Below are 24,584 nucleotides of genomic sequence, written 5' to 3' on the forward strand. Positions count from 1 at the left end.
GACACTTGGTTATATAAACCGTGTACCTAAACAGCTAAGACATCAAATCCAAAGTAACTTCAGATAGAATTTCAGATGTCGAGTTTCTCTGCAAAGTATGAGAATTCTAACATATATCGAGAAGGAGTACATACATAAACAACACAGACTGCTGAAAAAGAACCTCTTTTGGTCCTTTATAGAAAATGCACATTCTGGTTGACCAGGGCTTTATAAGCAGTCACAAGCTCCACAGATACAACAAGCTCTCCGCAGAGACAGTAAGGCAGTTTTATGATCACCAAGGAAACCACTCCACTTTCCATATGGCAGGTTTCTTTTTTGGAAAGAAAGTAAAAACATAATGAACACAAGATACGCATACTAGTTATTGTTAAAGAAAATAGCTGCCCTGTAAAAATTTGCTCAGTAAAAATATTTAAACTGTTATCTTGTGGTTGTTGCTTTTTGTTGTTGGTTTGAATTGTATTCTTTATCAGCTGGCTCATTAAGCTTTCAACAGTTATTCATTTTGATCCAATTGGACCGTCGGGTAAAAAGAGGCGACATCTCAAAAGCACTGAAGCCAGCCTGCAAAGACGCAGAATAGAGAGGAAACAAAACATCAACGAAAAACCCAAACTAAAGCAAACTCACAGAGTTCGACAGCTACTAAGGCAACGTTTGCCAAATACAATATAAGCCCATGTATATTGCAACACAACTATATATTAATTTAATAAAATACACAATATAGCTTTTGTACACATAACAATTTGGCTCAAATGCACAGAAATTGCAGGAAAATCAATAAAAATATGTTTTGATGTAAACACATCTAAATTGGGTACATTTACACATATAATGATATTATGTATAGTGATAATGTGAAGGGACATTTTCTTGTTTATTTTTATTTTTGGATATTTGTCTTCGAAACAATGGCAGTGTCCTTTGCAGTTCTTTGAGTTGATACCCCTCACTTGACCCTAACTCAAGGACACTTTTTGCTGAGATTCCTCATTTCCTTATTTTTCTTATAAAATGTATAAATATGTTGTTAATATTTGGACACTATACATGGATTCATACATTTAGTTATCTATATGATCATATAGATATCATCTTTTCACAGTTAAGGAAAAAATGTCCCTTTTTATACAACTTGTGATTGCCTTAAGGCATAGTCACACACATGATAAATCACTGTACACAAGGGACAGAAAGCTGATGATGTTCATGTATAAGACAATTACACAGATGGCCAGTTGTGTGTAAGCATTAGTGTGTATGTGTGTGTGTTTGTAGGGTCATCATCAGTGCATGTGTATGTGCATAGTGTGGTGTACATGTGTAAGATGTGTGTAAATTGGTGCATGCAACTACACCAGTGAGCAACATGAATGTTTAAATAGAGGCGTGAGACAGACACAGCTTACACATGTGGCTACAAATGACAGGTGAAACATGGTTACACTGTTAATAATTCTCCTTCAGCGTAGCAATTAAGCCCCTCGTCCCCAAGTCCTTAACTGACCCCTGTGATCACACACCTGATTAACCAATATCTTCATGTTCAAATACAGGATCCATCAGACACTAAACACCTATATTAAAGTCAAGAAAGATAAGGTTGTTTTGTGTATTTCGGCCTTTCACTGTCCCAAATGGATCAGAATTTCTTTCACTGTTTCCGCATCGATTGTCATGTCTGACCATAAATAGTCCTTTTTTTTCATTCCGTTTCTATGGCCAATATACATAACAGAAATCCACCTACACACACTTAGATATGTAGGATTTCACAAGAGACCATGAACAACACACATATGAGCTGGTGGGCACTTAGATAATAAGTCTCTGCAATTTGCTTAAGAATCCAAAACAAAAAGAGTTTATAAATTCATCAGAATTCAGATGTTACCCAGTTCCTTTTTGTTGATAGCGATCTTAGCCCCAAAACGGGTGCCAAATGAATAAATGTTCCCATTGTCTGTTAAGTGTCAGTATTTTCAACAACCAATACAGAGAAAAGAGCTCCTATGATAAGAGCCCATTAACCTTTTTGATTTGTTTTGGTGACAGTTTTGGCATGAGAGTTTTTGAAATAGCAGTATATTCCTCTCTCTACCTTCATACATATTTTGTTGCAGTCCTTTGTGTCACTTCCTGAGTGTGGCTGTGGCCTCACTTCCTCTGCAGTCCTGCAATAGTTTGTCGATGTCTCTGACCACCTGGTCAGCGTCCATTCTGTCACGGCTTGCGTCGGGCTCCACCTGCTCCAGCACACACTCCATTTCCCCTGTTGCCTCTTGGCTGATCCTAGAGCGGGCTTCTGCAAGCACCTTGGCCACTGGGTCCATGGGAGGCAATGGTGGGTAGACCCCCTGGTCTCTGCTTTGTTTGGTTGGTGACAGGTACTGACCATCAGGAGGCCCATAGTGGCCTGAGCAGGTGGCAGGGGGAGGGTTGCCTTCAGCTCCGTCAGCTGGGCTTTTGACTGAATTGCAGGGAGACATGGTTGAGCAGCTCTTGGTAGGACTACCAGAGGCTGAGGGTACCTCTTGGAGCAGTGGACTTAGGGCACGTTTTGCCTTCAAGTAGGGCTTAACGTTGGCCACTAGGATTGTGTGGTCACGCCTTTCTTTTCCAAATGTACAGAACGTCTTCTTGCCATTGGGGTTGACAGTCTCGTAGGTCTCTGCCTCAGGCACAGTCTCCATCCCTGCCGGCACGAACATATTGTTGCGGTAGTCGACTCCCTCGGCCTGGTTTCCTCCAGCGGGGAACTGGGGCATCCAGCAACGGTCCGAATGGCCCAGTACCCGGCACTCTTCTGTACAATTCACACAGTCCTCATCTGCAGACAGAAGAAAGGGAAGAGGATGGAAGAAGAACAAATTGATGTTTATGTTAGAAGTGTGCTTAGAAATCAAGAAAAACATTAGGGTAATATAATCATAGAACGATCATGAGACCAAACTTTACAAAGAGCCAAAGTTAAGAGGAATAGAGTCAAACCAAATATAATGAGGAAAGAGTCAGCTAAGGATGTCCTATTCCAAACACACATGTTTGCGTGCTCATGTGCACACACCTTTCCAAGGGACAGGGGGACACCTGCTAGCATTTTCCAAAGCTCTGATCAAGGGGATGGCAGAGCATATAGAAGGGTTGGGGAGGGAGCGAGAGAAAAACAACAACAGTTGAGGTTTGGCAAAGGCATAGTGCCGTTATCATAAATTCATGTCAGTGGGCTTTGAAGCCCTCCCTAGACAGAGAGGCTGTGCCAAATGGCTTGTGCTTCCTGCCTGTGTGTTTGTGCCTGTTTATTTGTGTGCTCCTTGTTGTTGTTATGTGCATGCACTGGAGTGTATAAGTGTGAGTGTGTTCTCTCCTCTTTCATCTCTATTCAGAGGGATGCACACTCTGGCTGATTATGGGAGTGTTCATGCCTGAGTCAAACAGATCCAGAACTTGGTTAAAAAAATAATAATAATAAAAGACGAGCCCATTTTTTTCCCCTCTTGGGCGTGAAGTGAAAAATAGAGAAAATAAATGGAGCATCTGTTGTCCCATAAATGGAATTTTTCCATTGGCCGGGTGTGATGAAACCAACAGAACACAAAGAAATGTGGTCTTAACAGTTGGGACGGTACAAATGAAAATGGTGTGACTAGTCACTTGTTTCATTGACACATTAGATATTGTTATGTACAGTGAGTAGTCAGTTACATGAACTAACTGGTGTACAGTTATTAAACACTGTGTATAATGTTTTGCAATGCTGTGGCCATGCAAACAGATGATTTGCAAATGATACTTGACACATTTCAGTATGCTGCCTTTACAAACTCCACAATCCTTATATAGGTTAAAGAAGAGTGGCCTTAACACATTACAGGTTTTTAAAACCCAAGACTGCAAAGTAAAATCTCCAGTAAAATCTGAATGTTGCTTGAACAGATTTCTAAAGAAATGCAACATCAATTTGCATATTGGTTTTGAGATATGTGCATCTCTGTTTGTGGAGCCAAACCAGAAGACTGCAGACAGAAACCACACTACCGATTTCTCTTTGCATTGCAACAATTGTTTGTTTGCTAAAATAAACTTTTTGGAACAAAACAAACTGCAATAGAACTGAGGCAGTTTTCTTTGTTATGAGGAATTAGGGAAGTCTATTATTTGGAGCTTCATTTTGGCATTGTTGATGTTTGTATAGCCCAATGGTCCATAGCACAAGTGGGAAATAACAATATGTGAGCTAAAACGTCGCCTTGAATTTAGCAATTAGATCCATTCCATTTCAGCAAGTCACGTTTCACCTCCCCTACTACATGTTGATGATTTACCTTGAATACCTATGATGAGTCTTTGTCCACATATATTGAATGTGGGTTTTTTATATGTGTAATGTGTCTTCCTGTAAGAAGTCTGAAACCAAAGTCAAGAGGTGGACTTCTATAGGATATGTTAATGCTAGCTTGAAAATATCCCATTAGGATTCATATGAAGGTAACGTCTAAGAGTCGTTAGGCTTAGTAATCCTTAGTGATCCACTGTCATTCTCCACTAAATGAGAAAAAACAACATCATGACTGTTTAGAGCTGTAAAGCCACCCCATCAACCCCATTATGTGATGCATGGATCTTTACAGTATGGTGAGTGCGCTGCCGTGAATATCATAAACCTCGGACTAATACAATCTTTCATTGATGCAAATGAGCAGGCAGAGTGGATGTGCTTGAGTGCATTTTGGTGGGCTGTCTTTGCTGTGTTGCGGGTCAGCAGCCCAGATTCCTAGGAGACTGCCACACTAAGCTGAAGCGATGAGCTTAACACTTCACAAATGTTTGAAGAAGCCACAGTGCTGGCAATGAGAGCCTGACATTTCCCATGTCGAGGCAGTCATCTGAAGAGGAAATAAGGTGAGCTGGAAAGCGGAGGCCAGACCACTTTGAGATGGACTCCATTTAAGTGGTGTGGGATGAAAGAATTCATCTGCACGAAGTGAGAAGCATTTGCGTGTGTGTGCCTGCGTTGGCACACAAGTGGCTCAAGATTTAAGAGAGAAAATACAAACAACATGTCAAAGCACAAAAAATCGATGATACGGACAAAAGCTTGTACATAAATAAAACAAACCTGAATACACTTTGCAACAGTAACATGCCGTTATTGTAATCCATCATCAAGCCACACAATATAGACCCTTTGTGTAACCAAGCTTAACAGCTCGACTACCACTGCCTTTCACAGACCTAGCTTGCATGCATTTCCAGACACACACAATTAACTTGGCCCCTACAATGTCTTCATGCTCTCAGAGGTGATTGTCCATTCACCGAGTGCATATTAAGCCATAAATAATCCATGCAGACATATTTCCCTCTATTTCGTTGGAGGAAACCTCTGATAGAATATTTATGTCTCAGCTGCACGTTCAACCTTGAGGCGTTCTCCTCATATCTATGGTTAACAATATGACATATGAGAGCAAGGGTGACATCCATCTCCCTTCCTCTCTCTCTTTCTCCCTCCCTCTATTTTTGTCATGGCTCTACCAGCTCTCTGGAAATGGCAATGGGAGCCTCCACCAAGGACACATTTGCATGTAGTGATTTGGCTACCAGGAGCGTGCTCGGTCTCCAGTTTCTTTCCCAGCTCTTTACATGGTCCAAGATAAATTACACTGATGGATACCCTCAGACGTGCAATCATTTGTCACAATTCAATTCACCTCTCAGTCAATGATTTGATATGATACAAAGATAAAGCACACAAATAATCAGCTTTATTATATGCAATAAATCACTTAATATAATAATAATAATAATGATATTATCATATCAACTAACTTTATTAGCTCCACTATCTGTAAAGGACTTACTCTCACCTACTCACTTTTACATTATCTTAGTATCCAGTTTGTGTATTTTTTTTCTTTGCAACATCATTGCTTTCATATCAGACTAAATTAGTATTCCTATTTGTTTACTTGGACCTCAATATATTAATCTGTGTTTACAACAGGCATACCATTTTTTTTTTTTTTTTTTTTTCATTGTTCGCAAATCTCATCTAACAGAGAAGGCTTGAAGAGGACACAACATCTTCTCTAGACTGGCACTGAACCAAACTTGAACAAAGGAGGACAAAAGGGGGTTACCGCATTGATATGCAGCAAGAATTATATGATTACTCGGTATAAAGCGTGCACAAATATCTATATCTAAGAGACAAGAGGAGAAACAAGATTCAGCTTAAGTTACACAGAAAGTGTCACTGAAACGCTCATCAATGCCCGGTCAGGATAGAGACACAGTCAATGTATGTATCTTTGCAGCTCTATTGTAGACACTTGACCTGAATCCCTGATTGAGATCAGATATTTATTACACCTCTATTGGAAACCAAAAAGTTTAATTAACTCCACACACTCTTTTGTACTTGTGATTTCTTTCCTAACCGCGAGCAGCCGGAGATATCTTAGTACCCTTGGCAGGGTTAATTGCCTTGCTTTAGGGCAAAAAAGCAAGACTGGGTAACAATGAGTTAAGATAGGACAGCTACGTAGCTGCCAGTTATCCTTAATGCTAAGAACACATGAAACACATATTAAAATAGCAACGCTGCTCTAAGAAATATGTGAGATTTGCAAAAGGACACAAAGTGTCAAAGGAATCTTTACTAAGTCAGAAAACCCTTTAATTTAGCAACATTGCAAAACAAGTGGAAGAACAACATGATCCGTCTACACTGTGTTATTTCAGGGTATATGCAGGAATCCTGAAGTCAAATGTAATACCTTTTAAGACCTTTTTTAAGACTCTTTCCATACATTTTAAGACCTCATCGCCACTTCCAGTTTTAACCGGTTACATTGGCGACACATTTGCTATATACAGTATTGATTGTCCAAATGTTTGCGTCCAAATGGTTGGAAGATAAGGAGGAACCTTATCTTCCAACCATTTGGACGCAAACTTGCATTTCCCCATAATGATGTTGTTTAACAACCAGCGGACACCCTGTATTTGTCAACATCAGATACTGCTGTGCCACGCAACAGCAACTGTGGTGCGATAGGCCAGTGAGAGCGAATAGAACGATTTGTTCATTACGATCTGAACCAATCAGGTGCCTTATATAAAATGCAGAAATCTGTCCCTTACATGTTTCTCTTGAAAGTGACTAGGACACTTTAAGAGGCACTTCTTGCAGAAAAAAATTGAATAATTTGAATGAATAAATTTAATAAAGCATTCCATTAAAAAACAGATTGGAGCATCTTACTTTTAGTGTGTAATGGCTGCCCACTGTTTTCAAAACAGAAGAAGGCGAGGATGAAAGAACATAAAACTGCATTTGTCGTGCTTTGAAATTGCATATGTATGTCCTGTTTAGAATCTGAAACCATGGCAGTAAATGTCTATATATTAGTTATTGTACAGCTATATCCTTTCTTTTTTTTGTTTTGTGTACAAATTCAGATTCACTAACTTTTCCTCTCTGATTTCTGTTAGTTGAATGGTCTGATCTTTAGAATCCAGATCACGGAGCACATGTTGTGTACATGAAGTTGATGGATTTATTATTGGTAATTTAAGTTTTCAAGCTACCTTTTTCCAATACTCCTTGAAAAGACCCATGCAAATGCACACAAACACACAATATCCACCATCACAACTCCACTAGATATGATGTGCAACCTATTGTCCACTGTAAAATGTCAAGTTGGAATGAGGTTGATATTAAAAAACTCCAATAACCCAAGGGGGTTGAAGAGGAGTGCCAAAGGAAATACAGTCAAGCCCAGGCTACCACTAGACAATGTGTGTTGCTGTGATTTAAGTATAGTTACCATATATAAGCAGCCACATTTGTATCAATGTTATATATCATGAGTTATTGGTACCATTATATAAAATAAAACAATCGATCAGCAAGAAGGACTTCTCTCAGATAATTAGAAACAAACTGGTCACCATTTCTGGATCCTGACTTGTTCTTTTCCTCCTCCTCGACTAACATTTTCAAACTTTAAGGGTTGAAGCTTTCAGTATGATGTGTGACGGATGTGCACCTAAACCTGCGAGTGTAACAATTTGCAGGTGTATCAGTGTGTATCATAAAGCAGAGTGTGATTTCCCTAAACAGCCTTTTCTCCCCCCAGACACCTGCCCCCCTGGCCCTACATGCCCATCCCTCCTTGCTTTATTACCCAGCCCTGTGATTAATGTCCCTCTGTCACACACTGTAGTTCCTGTGGTGGAAGGGAGAGAGAAACCAAGAGAGAGTTGTACTCACACCGAGGCTACTGCTAGAAAACCGCGAGCTGGACACAGAACTTGCTGCTTTACTAGTGAGTGTTCAGTAAGTCCAAAAAAACAAAAGATTGTGCAGGAACGTACAAACACATAATGATTTAGCATCCATTGCAGTGTTGGTAAATAATGTTACCATCATGCACACCTGGCTAGTCATTAGACAGACCTATGAGCTCCTAAAGTAGTCTACTGTAGGTGAATAGGTAGAATGATCTGAGATAATGTGTGTGTGCACTTGTGTGTCGATATTGTGTTGTGATTAATATCCCCAACCCACCCAAGGTGGACAGGAGGAAAGGCAGCTGACGAATTGCGCAGAGCATCTGTGACAGACCATGACTGCACCTGTTCACCTGAGGGAGCTCACAGTGTGTGTTTGTGTGTGCATGCGAGTGTGTTATTGTGTTTTTAATCTCCTCGCCTACTGCATTCTAGCCCAGCTGATACATGCAACCCCCCTCTCCCTGCATTCTCAGCCAATCAAGTTGACTAAATATTTGAACTACAGAGATGAGATAAGCTTTACTCTGACTGGGCCTAATGTTTAGTAAATATATGACTTCTCAGGTTGCCAGTCTGACAAAGAAACGTCTTGTCCGAGTGAAAAGGCTATTTTCTAAGAAATCAGTTTCAGAAATTGACTTATTTTAAGTTCTGGGAATTACTTCAAAATAACTGCTATTTAATCATGAAACTCTGCTCTCTTATTCTACTGGAAATTAGATGTTACCCTGACACAGACTAAAATAAATCCATGGAAATTAGATGTTACCCTGACACAGACTAAAATAAATCCACATGCTATATTGTGATCACTTCAGCTATAGAGCAAGCTTTTTTTATATACATTTATTTTTACGCAGCATTGCTGTTGTGAAAATGAGAACATTACTCCAGTGTGTTACTGAATCTGATATTGTTATGATTCTCGAGCAGAGCGCGGCTGGGAAGCAGGTTCTTCTCCACAGTTAGCAAGTCTCTTTTGTCAACATTATATCAAGAGGTGGCAATGAAATAGTATTTCCATGCTAATGCTGTTTGGGGTTTTCAACATAATTTGATCTGTAATCTTCATGTTATGCTGGCCTACTGCTCTGCTGGAAATCTATAAACAACAGTACATATTGTGATGGTCATGGTGTGATTTCAAGTGATAATTGAAATAAAGTGCGTTTTTAAATACATTTTAAAATACATTTGAACCTTATTTTCACTTTTAGCTTATCCACGGCACTATATCGCACAAACAATATAATTAACTGGAATATTTTATATGTTTCCAAATTAAAACTGTTCTGTTTAGCGTTAAATTATAGATTTTAAGTTATATTATGACTGTGCTGTGTGTTGAGGGAATAGGTGTGGATTGCTTTTTGCAGTAGGTGGCTCAGCACTATGAGAAGGATACTCCTCTCCAGTGTAATAGCTTTTATCACAGTGGGAGGCAAGAGAATACTGATGCATAGCAGGGAAAGCTTTGCAGGAGCAGTGGGGGTGCCCGGTGGCTTGCACTGCCGGGCCTGAATCAAGGACATGTATCTCAGGATCAAACACGTCCTCTCTTCAGGCGTTCCCTCACAAACTGCAGGCCTCTCCGTCAGCTAATGCAGAGCTAAGTTGTTCAAAAGAACACCCCGAGGAGAGAGTATTTAAGCATTGGAGAGAGAGGGATAAAAACCCAAGAGGAGGAGGAAGAGGAGCATAAGCTTATATTCAAACAAAAATAAACACACAAAGCCTAATCAATGATGAGCAATCAGAGCTGTGTGCTGTGGAGGACACACAGGGTCTGTGGGCTGAGAGATGAGGGGCATCTGGGCAGCCTTGTTGATGTTCTCAAACTACACTTCACCTTTCAGACAAAGCAGCTATGAGGGCCCTACAACGCACAATGTGGTCATTATAAACACAAATTAGATTCCAAGTGACCTATCAGGTTTTATAAAGGCTGTTACATGTTTGTTTGTGGGTTTGCCTGTGTGCGTCTGAAGAGCACAGAATATATAGTGCACTTAGACTTTGCCATTGTCTATGTGTCATGCATCTTGAGGGAATATGGATGGTTTTTAATGAAGAATATGTAAAACATGTTTCCCCTACATACTGTATCTGTTTGATGCCTGCTATAATCTCAATAAGCAAAAGTTGTGGATGCTTTTATTAAGTGAAGGTTTGTGATGAGAAGTATCTAAACAAAAAAAAAGGAGGGGTTGTGGGGGATTATCATCGTTTTATCTGTTGACAATCAGACCTCGGACTAGAAAATCCAGCAACCTAAACAAACAGTTTGAACGGCCATGGGATGGGAACCTATCCAAGGCCAAAAAGCGCTGAGAACAGGCAAACCTAATGTTTATCTATAACCACATCTGTGACGTGTGATAGCGCTTTCAGAAAATTCCCACTGCTGTGTTGGTGCAGCCTCTTCAACACAAGTTTTAAGTGTTCTTTATTGAGCTGCTTGCATTGCTGGAGACAGCATACACAACTAACATGGAGATTATTTTTGGAGTTTTATGCATTTAGCAGCTCAGATAATTCACTATTCACAGCGGTCAGAGGCACTCAATAAATATTGCAAGGTCAGTCAAGGAACTACTTGCTTCAGCCAATCATATAACCTGAGCATCTTTCCCAACCTGCCACCGAAGACCTTGTATAATTCACATTTCCTCTGGCTACAGCTTGCTCTTCAAGCCCTTTTTCTCTCACTCCTTAAGTGTTCTAATGGTGGAGCAATTGCAGCAGAGCAGCCACAGGCAACCCATTAGATATAGATGTCTGAGAGGACCAGGCCTTACATCATTCCTGTTCAAATCAATCTATTTATACCTATCAGACACTTAACATGGAAAAGCTATAACATGGAAGAAAAATGTATATGTATATAGTTTAGCAATGTATACATACAATAACTGTATGAGTGCCATGTATAATTGTCAGCTACAATGCACTCTTACCATATATATGTCTGCAAAATTAATGTTTGTCCTTGTAGCCAAGTGTTAAAGTATGCTACAAGGAAGCCAGGATACAAACATAAGACACAGGCACAATTTAAACCAGAGGTGTCAAACTCAATTTCAACTCGGGCCACATGGTTGCACTCAAAGGGCCAGTTTTATATATAAGACTATCTAAGAATAAATATATAAATATTTAATATATATAACATAATGTATTATATGACATTATTGCCTCTGCATTAGATTATTATCGGATAGGGTAATAACTTCATAATTAACTACGTCTGGAAGCAGAAGTCTAGGGCAAACAATTGCAAGTCTCTTCAGTGTGTATGTCACAAAATGATTTAAAAAGAAAAGCCAAATTCTGAAAGAATTTTTTTTAAAGTGACATTTTTAAAAAAAAGGTAACATTTTGAAAAAAAAAGTCAAATTCCGAGAAAAAAGTCAAATTTGAGATGCATTGTGGGACATGTAGTTTATGGGCAATTTGCCTATGTAAAGCGGCATGTAACCGTATAATAAAGATATTATATTCTTTGCAAGCTCTTGTGGGGCCACATAAAATGAAGTCGCGGGCCGGATTTGGCCCCCGGGCCTTGAGTTTGACACCCCTGATTTAAACCCTTACTAATTATTTTTAGATGATCTCTCAACATATTGTTATAGAAGGCTTCAATGTTAGAAGACATTGTTTATTTGACTATGTATTTACATAAATAGGCCACACACAATTATTAAAAAGATGTTGTCCCAACCCCTTTACATCAGAAGTATGTATGCAATTGAAGTGACATAACAAATATGGTGAGATACTGTGTGAAAGCAGAATTTAGGCAAATTATAGTGTTCTCCAGTTGTGAGTGCATGATTAAAAAGAAAAAGTGATTGTCCTGAAAAACAATATGTACTTACTGTATTCACCAAAATAAAGACGTATTGCAGATTGTACATTTAGCTTAAAGCATGTACAAATGAGAATATGATCCTATTACTGATGTAAACAATGCCCGATGTCCAAGTTTTAAGCATAAAGCAAAACAAGCCTGCCACACAGCCTACTCTAAAATGGGATTAAATGTTTTTGGTTTAGGCAGACAGGTTAGCAAGAAAGAACAAAGGGACACAGGAAGCCACAAGTCAATAGTATCGTGCTCCTTTTACCTGAAGAAAGACATGTATGGGTGGCACAAAGGGTGGCCAGGAGACAAGGAGGGGACTTATTAGAAGATGAGGCGAGCAGCGTGGTGAATCAGTGGCTAATCCTCCGTTCCCTCTAAGCCTGTGTAATTAGGACATGGGGGATTGCACTGTGACAGGGGATGCTTCTGGACCGCCTTACTTCTTTTCCCTCTTTCTTTGTTTATTGCTTCCCTCTTTAGCCTGGTTTTATAGCAGTTCATCATCTAAATATAGCATGCATGTGTGTCTTGGCTTTATTGTGTGTGCATCGCAGCATGTTCACTAATAAGCAACATAAACAGACATAGCATGCCTGCACCATGCTTTGTTTATACTCACTACTACTTACTGTTTGCAGATGTGAATGGAAATTCATTCTTTTATTTGTGCTGCTTGGTCCGGCTGCGTGACACCCTTAAAGGGTATTTGGGACTTGCAGAAATAAAATGAGCTGTTTCAGTCAAACAACACTTCCACACACATATACACACCTAGAATACAAAAACGCCATGTTTAAAGGATGTTGTTAACCCGAGCACAGTAATGGACTAAGACATGAGACAGAGATTAGAAAGGATGATCAGCATCCTTCTATGTGTTAATAGCCTTAATCTACTTCCTTCCCCGGTAGACGGCAACAAAAGTTGCCTTGGCCCATTTAGGGAGACAGTGAGCGCAATAATGAGGATGAGAAAGGGAAAGAAAAGAGGGAGGGAAGGAGAAAGAGAGAGTGAGAGTAAAGAGAAAGAGAGAAAGAAAGGGGCAGGAAATCTGATAAAAAAAATTCAGCCGAGAAAGTCTATGACTCACTGGCTCATTACAGAAATCCTGTTTCTATCCAAGGAGAAAACAGGTTTAAAACACCCTATTAAGAGAAGAATGAAGGGAAACCTTTTGTTGCTAATTCACAGAGGGTCTTTTGAAGTGCTTCACTCCAACACATTTATTTCACATTCCAACCATACTACTTCTGTTGCTATTCTCAACACTATACATTTGAGCAACTCAAACCTTATTGTCTTCTCTAACCGACTTAGTGCAAAAGAGACGCGGTGGCCCTGTCCTGATAACTGGCCTAAAACAACAAGGATTAACACTGTCAGGATTGTGGAGACGTCAATCAGACGATCCATACAATAACAAGATCCACAAGACATCACACAATCCTGTCACATTTGCTGCATTAAATCACTTTCTTTTATTGTCTTTCTCCCTCTCCGTCTGCGGCTCTGTTTGTCACTCTCTTTTGAACAAAAGGGATTTATACAACTCAGGGTGTCATGGCTTTGTGCAAGTAATCATTCCCATGTGCACTGCTTTAGCAGGATTAGGGAAACTGCTTCTGCTTTTCTCTCTTAACAGAACCATCACTCTGATACCCAGCCCTCACAGTATACAGTAGTTAATATTGCTATAGATGTATGTGGTATCAAATGGCCGTGATTATTTTTAGCGATCAGCTTTTGTACATGGAATTCAGTTAATCTCTGACTGAGAATATATAACTCCATCAAGAACATGCAAAACATAGTAAGAAATGTTTATTTGACAAATAGCTGCCACTAGCGGTACTCTTGGCTGTAGCAGGTCAAACTCAATAAACACAGGGTAGGTAGGTGAAAAATGTCATGAGGCTTGACACTTGAGTCTAATGATTGGCCAAGGCTGGTGCTGACTTGGGGTAACGTAAACTGTTTCAGACAAAGTGACAGAAAATATCCGGAATCATGTTTTCAACAGACATATCTACGTTTGTGTGTTGACACCATTATATCTTAAGTTTTCTGTTTTCAACAGACTTATCTGATAGACTAAGCCTGTTTACTATTGTGTGCAAATATTTTCCTAAACATCTTCTACTCACGGAGCTAAATGTCAGGCATTTTGAATATGTGTATTATCTGTGTGTAAATCCACACAATACAAAATATGCAGTATTTGCATGTTGTTGGGAAATAAAGGGGTATGTTAATTGTTTTCTTGGCTGAATTAAAGATATACACTGTCTTCTACTAATAATATACAGTGGGACAAAAAAGTATTTAGTCAGCCACCAATTGTGCAAGTTCTCCCACTTAAAAAGATGAGAGAGGCCTGTAATTGTCATCCTAGGTACACCTCAACTATGAGAGACAAAATGAGAAAAAAAAAATCCAGAAAATCACATTGTCTGATTTTTAAAGAATTTATTTGCAAATTATGGTGGAAAATAAGTATTTGGTCAATAACAAAAGTTCATCTCAATACTTTGTTATATACCCTTTGTTGGCAATGACAGAGGTCAAACGTTTTCTGTAAGTCCTTCACAAGGTTTTCACACACTGTTGCTGGTATTTTGGCCCATTCCTCCATGCAGATCTCCTCTAGAGCAGTGATGTTTTGGGGCTGTCGCTGGACAACACGGACTTTCAACTCCCTCCAAGATTTTCTATGGGGTTGAGATCTGGAGGACTGGCTAGGCCACTCCAGGACCTTGAAATGTTTATTACGAAGCCACTCCTTCATTGCCCGGGCGGTGTGTTTGGGATCATTGTCATGCTGAAAGACCCAGCCACGTTTCATCTTGGTTGTCACTCAAAATCTCACGATACATGGCCCCATTCATTATTTCCTTTACACGGATCAGTCGTCCTGGTCCCTTTGCAGAAAAACAGCCCCAAAGCATGATGTTTCCACCCCCATGTTTCACAGTAGGTATGGTGTTCTTTGGATGCAACTCAGCATTCTTTCTCCTCCAAACACGTCTATTTGAGGTTTTACCAAAAAGTTCTATTTTGGTTTCATCTGACCATATGACATTCTCCCAATCCTCTTCTGGATCATCTAAATGCTCTCTAGCAAACTTCAGACGGGCCTGGACATGTACCGGCTTAAGCAGGGGGACACGTCTGGCACTGCAGGATTTGAGTCCCTGGCGGCATAGTGTGTTACTGATGGTAGCCTTTGTTACTTTGGTCCCAGCTCTCTGCAGGTCATTGACTAGGTCCCCCCGTGTGGTTCTGGGATTTTTGCTCATCTTTCTTGTGATCATTTCGACCCCACAGGGTGAGATCTTGCGTGGAGCTCCAGATCGAGGGAGATTATAAGTGGTCTTGTATATCTTCCATTTTCTAATAATTGCTCCCACAGTTGATTTCTTCACACCAAGCTGCTTACCTATTGCAGATTCAGTCTTCCCAGCCTGGTGCAGATCTACAATTTTGTTTCTGGTGTCCTTTGACAGCTCTTTGGTCTTGGCCATAGTGGAGTTTGGAGTGTGACTGTTTGAGGTTATGGACAGGTGTCTTTTATACTGATAACGAGTTCAAACAAGTACCATTAATACAGTTAACGAGTGGAGGACAGAGGAGGCTCTTAAAGAAGAAGTTACAGGTCTGTGAGAGCCAGAAATCTTGTTTGTTTGTAGGTGACCAAATATAATATTATATATTTTACCGAGGAATTTACCAAATAATTCATTACAAATCCTACAATGTGATTTCCTGGATTCTTTCCCCCCATTCTGTCTCTCATAGTTGAAGTGTACCTGGGATGAAAATTACAGGCCTCTCATCTTTTTAAGTGGGAGAACTTGCACAATTGGTGGCTGACTAAATACTTTTTTGCCCCACTGTATAAGCATAGTTAAGTTCAAATCACTGAACCCTCTTCTTTGTACGATACCTGGCACCAATACTGTGTGAAGTATCAAACTAAGTCACAGTATCATTACCTCAAATGGGATTGCTGCCTTAGTGCTTCATCTGCCGAGTTTGGAAATGAAGTGTGAATGCACACCTCCTGTAAATGTACCATCCATGCTGCATAGCAAAACACTACTCTATATTAATCATTCAGCATGTGTACTCATGAGACTAATATGTGCAATAAGAAAACGGTACACTTTAACATGTAGGCATTTGATCAATCGTGCCAATGAACAGCAGTGTAGCTCCCCTAAGGATATTGGCGGGTGTTGAACAGAGGCTAAGTGGAAAGGTGGAGAAAGGTAGGTTGAGTCGATGGTGTTGGCTTTCTCAGCCCCGGGGCCTAACACATTTAGAGAGAGCTAACTGACACACTTTGGATGTATTAGCCACAGTGAGCTCTGCCAACCTCTCGTCTATTTCTGCTCTACCTCCTCCTCCTATTGCAGTCTGTCTGTCACTACCATCTCCTCTCCATGAAAGACTGAGGAACATGCTTAGTGTTTCAGCAACATTGCTTTAGCATTGATGTTCCCCTGCGCCCCAGCCAAATTGGTGTTTGCCGTCTAGACACTGGTTGCTTGTGTCTCTAAATGGATAAACATGCACACACACCAACACTCTAACTCGTTGTTTATAAGTATGATTAAATTAAAAGAAACCTGAAGGAAATGCAAATAACGGTCTATTAGTCTGGCCGTCAGGGGGGATAATCATTTCAAATAGAAATGCGTTTTCCATCTCACTATCTAATTTATACTTTATTTGGCTCTCCATCAGTTTCACTCATGAGACTGGTTGGGTATGAGCACAAGGCTTTAACATAGGCAGGGTCAAGACCCGGCCACTGCAATAAAACACAAATAAATAGAAATGCATAACAATAAATGCCTTCAGTATCGGCTTGTGAAAAAATAAAACCCAATGGGTCGAGGACCCCCGCTCGCTCTGACAAATGTATGCATTGAATTTGAAGGTGAGAAAAACAACTCTTCTCAATCCACGCCACCCCCATTCTATGTGGTGGTTTAAGATTAGGGTCAAAGATTAGAAGGCTTACACAAAATAAGAATAGGATTAAAAGGGCTCAGAGATGTAAAATTACAGATTAGATCAGAGAACTGGTAAAAACACACCTGAATATTGTAAACAAACTCATAACACAGCAACCACCTGTCGTGGTGGAAAATCCTGTATCATGGGGGGAAAAAAAACACAACATCATATTCCTGATGAGAGAAAGGGAAGGTTAATATTATGGAAGCAGAATCCAATATTCCAGAGAGAGAGATTCAGCACACATCACAGGATGCCTCCGCAGTAAGTATGTTAGATTTGGGATTAATGGACTCCAGAGGGGCTTGGACACACGCATGCAGGCACACACACTCTTTATTTGTTTGTCAAATTACAAAGCACATTCCCAGACACACACTAACGTGCCTGCATGCTTACGTGCACAAGCAACCGTAAATTGCCTCCGAGCTCCAATGAGTTCATGCAATTACAAAATGCAAATTTTGGAGGTAAGGCTCAGCTTGTCCTCTGATGCATTTTGAGGATAGGAAAACACGACAAAATGGGGGAGAACTCACAATGAAATCTATTTCCTTTAATCTCCACAGACAGAAAGAACAGCCTAATCCCAACCCCCGACTGCCTTTCCACCCCAATGCCAGCCTCTCCCCATTCTTCCACCCCCCCTCCTGCCTCCTCTGCCCTCTGGGCTAAAACCACAGGTGCAGGCAAATGCAAACCACTGGGTGGAAATGCTCGTTGACAGCATTCTGGTGTGTTTGCGATTGGTCAGTGAACAATGAGGGAGTTTCCTGAACCACTTGTCGTGTGACGGAACCAGCTGGACACCAACACCAGACACGGATCAGGGTGGGAAGAGGACCATGCGGAACAACAGGGAACTTAAAACTAAATGAGATTCAGCAGGAGCTTAAGCTCCACTGTCATTCACAAACTGTTTGTGAGTTGCAAGAAAAAGAAAAAAACAATCAAGGCTTAGTCTTGCAGTTATTTAGGGAAAGTTCACTCAATATAAATGTTTTGACTACATTTCACACTGCAAATGGTTATCAAATTGGACAAATAAAATAGGCTTCTGTGCAGAGTATAATTTGGCTTATTCTATGTCCACTTGAAATAGTTGTATTTTAACCCATATTTGAGAGTACAGGTGCTCCTAATTTAGCCAGCTCTTAACTGAAAAAATCAAAAATATTGGCAATCACCTGTTCAATATGTCCTGAATCCTGATGTGGTTGCCTGGATACGGAAACAGAAAGAGTGTTGTATTTTCCATTGTTTATGTGTTTTGTCTAATTCACTGACTCCCACTTGTTCTATTGTCTGTCTCTTCTCTTTTGAGCACCCAGCATGCAGGCACACAGTACGTAAGCACAGACACACAGCCATGTGCACAACCAAGGACCAGCTTTCATCCACATGATCATCCTGAGCAGCATTATCACAATCTAGGGAACTAGATTATCCCTAGGCTCAAACTTCATTCCTCTTGATCCCCACTTGGGAGGGGATGAGAGGAGGCACAGGGCGGACCATCAACCAGATTCCTACTTGTTAATCAAGGCAGATTTTGATCACCTTCAAGGACAGATGGGCAACTGTTTTCAACATATCTCCCAGAATGGGCACTATGCTATCGAGGATACTTCCTTTGGCAATAAAAACCTCTCAATGTTTCTAAGATCTCATGATAATCTCAGTAATGCTTATTTTTCTCAAACTAAATGATATATAGCTGCCGACATACTGTATCATGCATGTGTGGTGCTTTGGAAAGTATGTATATAGGTGGAAAACAAATCAGCTTGAATAATGTATTGCTTCACTTCAGGACACTATTATACATATTTGAATTCCTGAAATAAAAACAAGAGTGAATCTGGTGCTATCGTTTGAGAGCTAAATACATAGGTTTAGTGTTTTTCTCTTCAAAACCCTGTATCAGAAAAAACCTAGACATCACCAGCAACACCAACCGTCTAACCCACCGTGGTCTGAATTTCAATGAAGTGTATGTGTGAGTAAACCAAAAGCGGAGGTGCAAATAACCATAAGCTCTGTATGAAGATCCATCACACTTAGTTGTTACACTGCAAGCCTTCTAAATCTCCATAATAGATCTTTGTTGTGGATTGAGGTTGGGATGGTGAGGTCAGCTGTTAATTGGCTGCTGGTAATTACAGATGCATCCCTAAGCTTGCTGACATTGTCCGTGGGGCTTTGGAGACCTGCCTTTGCAACTAATGCACCCACAGAGATGACTGCAATGTACAGACAATTACACAACTAATATTTTTGCATAATGAAGCAGCAATTAAAAACTTCTTATCCTAAGTCTAACCCCTGTTTTCACCCTGTCATTGTGCCGCCATAGGCATCACGTGTTTTGGTTTTAAAATGTATTATGTGTCTTACATTTTATTTGGTTTGAAAGGGTCCTTCGTTTTTTACACATTTAAGCTGAGATCCACCCTGTCTTTGCCCCACCTCTCTTCATTTAAATGTTTCAAGCTCATCACCTCTTTTAACTCTTCCATCCTTTGCACAGTAGCCACGGGGTGAAGCTGTTTCCCCTCTATGGGGCTGCTTCCCAGGGATGGGAGGGTAGTGCAGGGACAATGGCAGCCACCCAATTAAAGTTGTGTTGGCCTCGCAATTCCTCAAGGTATTGCCATGTGACAGTTTAATTAACCAAGCCCCTTATCTTAATTTAGCAGGATCAAAAAGTAACAAACTGAGGTTATCTGAGAAAAACACTCCAGTCTCTATCCTCACATACTCACTTAAGACGCACACATTCTCTTCTCTCAATCTCTGTCATTATGAGACAGTGTATGGTACAGTCCACACAGAGATATTTTATTAATGTATACAGCTAGCTTGTATTACCATCCACACAGATAAAGCAGAGTACTATTTATGGTGCAAATGCTTTTAACGCATATTTAGTGCAGCTGCAGTGGTCGGCCGTAATGACAGGAACATACTGGAACAAACACTGTGGTGAGTCTGTATATTTGACTAAGTTCAAGCTTGTCCAAGCAGGGCATGTGTTGAGGTTGACAGGTTTCTCTTTTGAATTTGAAACTGGTGGCTCAGTGACTGCAGGGAGACCGGAACCATGCAAACTTAAGCCAATCTCCCATGGAGCCCGCCTGCTGTCCTGCCCTTCTTCCTCCATCCATCCATCCATCCATGAGCTCTCTTTCTTCTCATCATCTGATTTATCATGGTCCCTCTTTTTAGATTTGTATTTGTTCCATTCCCTTAATTACATTTTAATTTACTGAATGAATGTAAGCCCTACTACTATTCCTCTATATCAAATAAATTATAAATCAAATGTGTCTTTTTTTCTGATCATCCCATCCACTTTAATTGTATAACCACATCCCCTATCTTTGTTTTTGCATTTCCTCTTCTTCAAATAATTCATTATCTTTAGCACTGCAGGCAGCGGCTGAAAGGCCATTACTAGTTATGGTTGAGCAGAGAAGGCCTGAGGCCTTGGACAGGCCAGGCCCATTTATCACTCTGGTTCCTGATGCAGTGTAACATGGAGAAACAATTCCCCAGGGCACAACAAATATTCATTCACATGAGCAAAGGAAACAGCCTGGACAAAGTGTCCCTTCACTTGTATCTTACAGATTCAATAGGAGTTCTGCTCAATTCATTGTCTAGGAGACTTACAGTATACCAGGCATTGCATTTTCAGATATTCAAAGCAGAACAATTTCCATTGTTTGTAAATGGCCAAATTGTAAAATTGATGAAGCAATCTGCCACTTTGCTGTTTCCATTTTAGCCACCATGGGTGCAATATTTATCAAACCACAGCAATACGTAATACAAACCTTAGAAGAGGAATCATCTGACTGTGGGTGTCCTTGTTAGTTCATATGAAAACATATTAATGCAACTACATGTTTTACAGATGGCCCTTCTCCACTGGATCAAGGTTAGCAAATTATACATTGTCAGTAGCAAGATGCCATTTATACTGAGCATATAAGACAGTAAATGAAATAGAATTATATTGAGTTCCAGAAAATATGCAGTGCATTTTGCTAATTCATAGTAATTATTAAAATACTGGAAAATGGCAGTGACATGTAAAGATAAAAAACAAAAAATGTAAAGGTGTAAGTTATTTGATATCACATCGTTGTCTGCCAGGTCAGTAAAGCTGCTACTTATTCAACAGTTTGACAGTTTTCTTTCCTAACATTTATCAACTAATATTTTGCATATTAAACATTGAAAACAAAGACAAATACTAATCAACCAAGACATTCATTTAAATGAGTGCATCTGTCCATTGGGCATCTTATAAGTTGTCATTTTTATAAAGTATTTTTAAAAAACAACTATCAAATTTGAGATGAAAATGGTGATGTACGTTGGAAACATAAAAGGCTTAAAAACATATGTGCTAGAGTGTGGTTAATGTCTAGAAACACACATAAACACACGCACACACATACACATACACGCCCTGCTGTCCATGGAAAGAGGACAGATGGCCTCAGAGTGGCTCTGGTCCAGGAAGTGACGATGTTCTGTATCATTATAATCTGCTCCGTAGTATCCTCCCTACTTCTGTGCTGGACAACATGTTTCACCCACTGAGAGCAGACACTGGAACAGCTCTTCTGCTGCTCTGTCACACATACTCTTCGAGAGGTGCTAGGACAACAAACTAAATGAAGCTTAGCGCAAGTTCAGGCAGGAAGACCTATCACTCCGTATTGCACGTCATGGCAATACTCGCTCCCTTCACTAGATGACAGGGAGCTCAAATGCGGCTCTTCCGGCTTCACGCGGAACGGGTCCTCATCGCATGCGAAGCTTTACCCATTCTGGCTTCAACCACAACCCCTCATGCAGGCAGGCAGGGCTTAAGCTATATCCCATTGAAGCTACTTCCTCCTACGCCTCACCTCTAAAACAGGCGGCAGGGTAGCGCTGGCAAGAGGCAGTTGCAACAAATTCACGAGATGTTTCGGTATATTGTTATGAAATTTGGGTCATGCAGAGTGAGATCGCTACCCCTTTAAGAGAGGGGTGTGGCGCGTGCGTGGGCATGGTATGGTAGAGCGAGCGGGATACATGTTTTCCAGAAATAAACGAGGCAGCAGAAAAAGGAAGGTCTGTGATCTTGCGAAACAGAAGAGCTAAATACATGCAACGACCTCCCAAGAAGAGCTCGCCTCTCTCCAGTCTTTCCGATAAAATGGGTTATTGAACCCGAAGCGTGTTGCTTCTGCCCTTGGGGACGACAGAGAGTCATCCCCCCGTTTCCTCGACTACGGTCTGGGAGCCGACAGGAAGTTCAACACTAGCTATGCATTGCTACCTTTAATTCAGGGTTAAGAAATATTCTGTTTCTCGGTGCACCAACGGCTGGATCTGTGACAACAACATCTCCTCGGCAGTAGGGGTGCAACAACTAATCGATTTAATCGATCAAAAATCGATTACCAAATTAGTTGCCAACTAATTCAGTCGATTCATTGGTGACGTCATCACGTGTTTTTTACGCGCCTTTAAGCTCCAACGTATTGGTCTTTTTATCGGTACCGGAGACATTTATAAAATATATGTCATGTATTATTGCTACAAAAACATTATATTGCAGTCTTAGTGTCGCCAACTCGTTTCTAATATGCAAAAGACAAACAAATGCGTCTATGATGTATTTTCGATCAGACGAGATCTCTCTCCCCAGTCTGCGTTGCGAGGGGGCGGGGGCAGTTTACACACACGCAGCTTGCTACATGCAGCGGAGCACACTGCGGAGGTGGCGGAGAGAACGCGCTCCGAGGTGTGGTTACACTTTACCCGTCTCGATGTGGAGAATGCTCGTTGCCAAAAGTGCAATAAGTGTTTAGCATGTAAGGGCGGTAACACGAGCAATTTGTATAAACATTTAGCAAAAGTGCACCACATTCAGGCGGAGGAATGCACCGGGTTCGACTGTCTAGTAGCTCCGTAGCCCCGTCCACGAGTAACGTTTCCACGTCAGGTGTTATGTATACTAGCAGCAACACACGGAGTTAACTAAATTATACAAACATGGGTTAATGATTAGAGGTAACTGTGTTATTTATTTTTGTTACATTTTCAGCTATTCTGTTTTATAGTCTGTCATCAGATTATTTAATACGATTTGTTAAATGCTCAGGGCAATCTCGATGACAAAGGTCAATGTTACCCCTTTCTACGCACGGAGATAATGTAATCTTAATAATGTGCAGGCCAAGGCTGGCTCTTCAAAGCAGATATTAACGACGCACTTTAAGTTCCCATCATCCGTTCAGCGGAACTCTTTCAGCCTTAAGCGGCAGTCAAGTAAGGAGAAACTACGTGTGCACCGGCTATTCGGGTAAATAATATTAATAGCTGTCTCTCCCCAGTTCAAATCACCCACTGCTCAGGGAGATCTCCTCATGCGTTGCCTTTACGCCATCTAGTGTTCAAATACAACACTACTAACCTATAACTCCGCTCAACTGGGAAAAGAGAAGAAGAAAGAAGAAGAGAATCCTCCAGGAGCACAGCGTTCCTAATCATGAGGAACTATAGGCCCAGTCACACACCTGGAGTTCCTAGCCATCACATCAAGCTCATGGTATTAACGTTCCTCTAACCAAACTGCGTGCATCCACATAAACGTCTTCAACGACAGTTGCTCTTCCTCACCTGGCAACCATACTTTGCATGCGGATATTCTTCGGCACGCCATCATCTCCCGTTCCTGGACGTGGCATCCGCCGGCCTCACGACGACTGCGTTTTCCCCGACTTAATTAAGGACGTGCACTGCACATCCTCCGTTTTGGGGGGGATATCTGCATGAGATCATCCGCATAGCGGCACACTCAGATTTCCACTATTGCTACACATTTATTATCACACTCGCTGGATCTAACACTAGCGTCCCTCCATCATCCTTACTTCAGATGATGGAAGACAGTCTTAATCACTCAATCAGTTATCAGCATCTATGACTCATCGCTTTATTTCTCCTAGCTTTTTATGCTTTCCTCAGACCAGGTGAATTTACCACAGCTTCTCTTACGTTCGATTTCAATCGAGACGTCAGCTTTTCCGACATATCCTTTCACGCCAGCCATTTTAGCTTATATCTTAAGCACTCCAAATGCGGCGGCGCCTGCTCCGTCATCGCCGCCCGCAACGACTCCCAGTCCCAAATCCATAATCAAATTCCTACAGCTTAGACCTACCTCTAATCCTCTCTAATCATTATTTCTTATCTCAGGGAATTTTCCCTTAACTCAACGAAAGTTCAATCACTATTTTTAAAGCAAGTTCTCATTAAATCCGGGTTATCACCCCTTCTATACACGGGGCATTCATTTAGAATAGGTGCAGCT

At 40.8% G+C, this 24,584-nt stretch overlaps 1 protein-coding gene across 2 annotated transcripts in view; it reads right to left on the bottom strand.

Moving 5' to 3' along the window:
- Nucleotides 1-1,836: 1,836 nt before the first annotated feature.
- The window catches only part of pcdh17 (protocadherin 17), a 55,689-nt gene continuing 32,941 nt past the window's right edge, over nucleotides 1,837-24,584 (bottom strand). For both annotated transcript variants that reach the window (XM_034219238.1, XM_034219229.1), the window contains exon 5: nucleotides 1,837-2,839. In XM_034219238.1, the coding sequence (XP_034075129.1) occupies nucleotides 2,142-2,839 (698 nt within the window). In that variant the 3' untranslated portion in view covers nucleotides 1,837-2,141. The remainder of the gene's footprint in view (nucleotides 2,840-24,584) is intronic.

Source organism: Gymnodraco acuticeps, unplaced genomic scaffold (genome assembly GCF_902827175.1).
Source record: "Gymnodraco acuticeps unplaced genomic scaffold, fGymAcu1.1, whole genome shotgun sequence".
In the NCBI taxonomy this organism is placed as follows: domain Eukaryota; kingdom Metazoa; phylum Chordata; class Actinopteri; order Perciformes; family Bathydraconidae; genus Gymnodraco; species Gymnodraco acuticeps.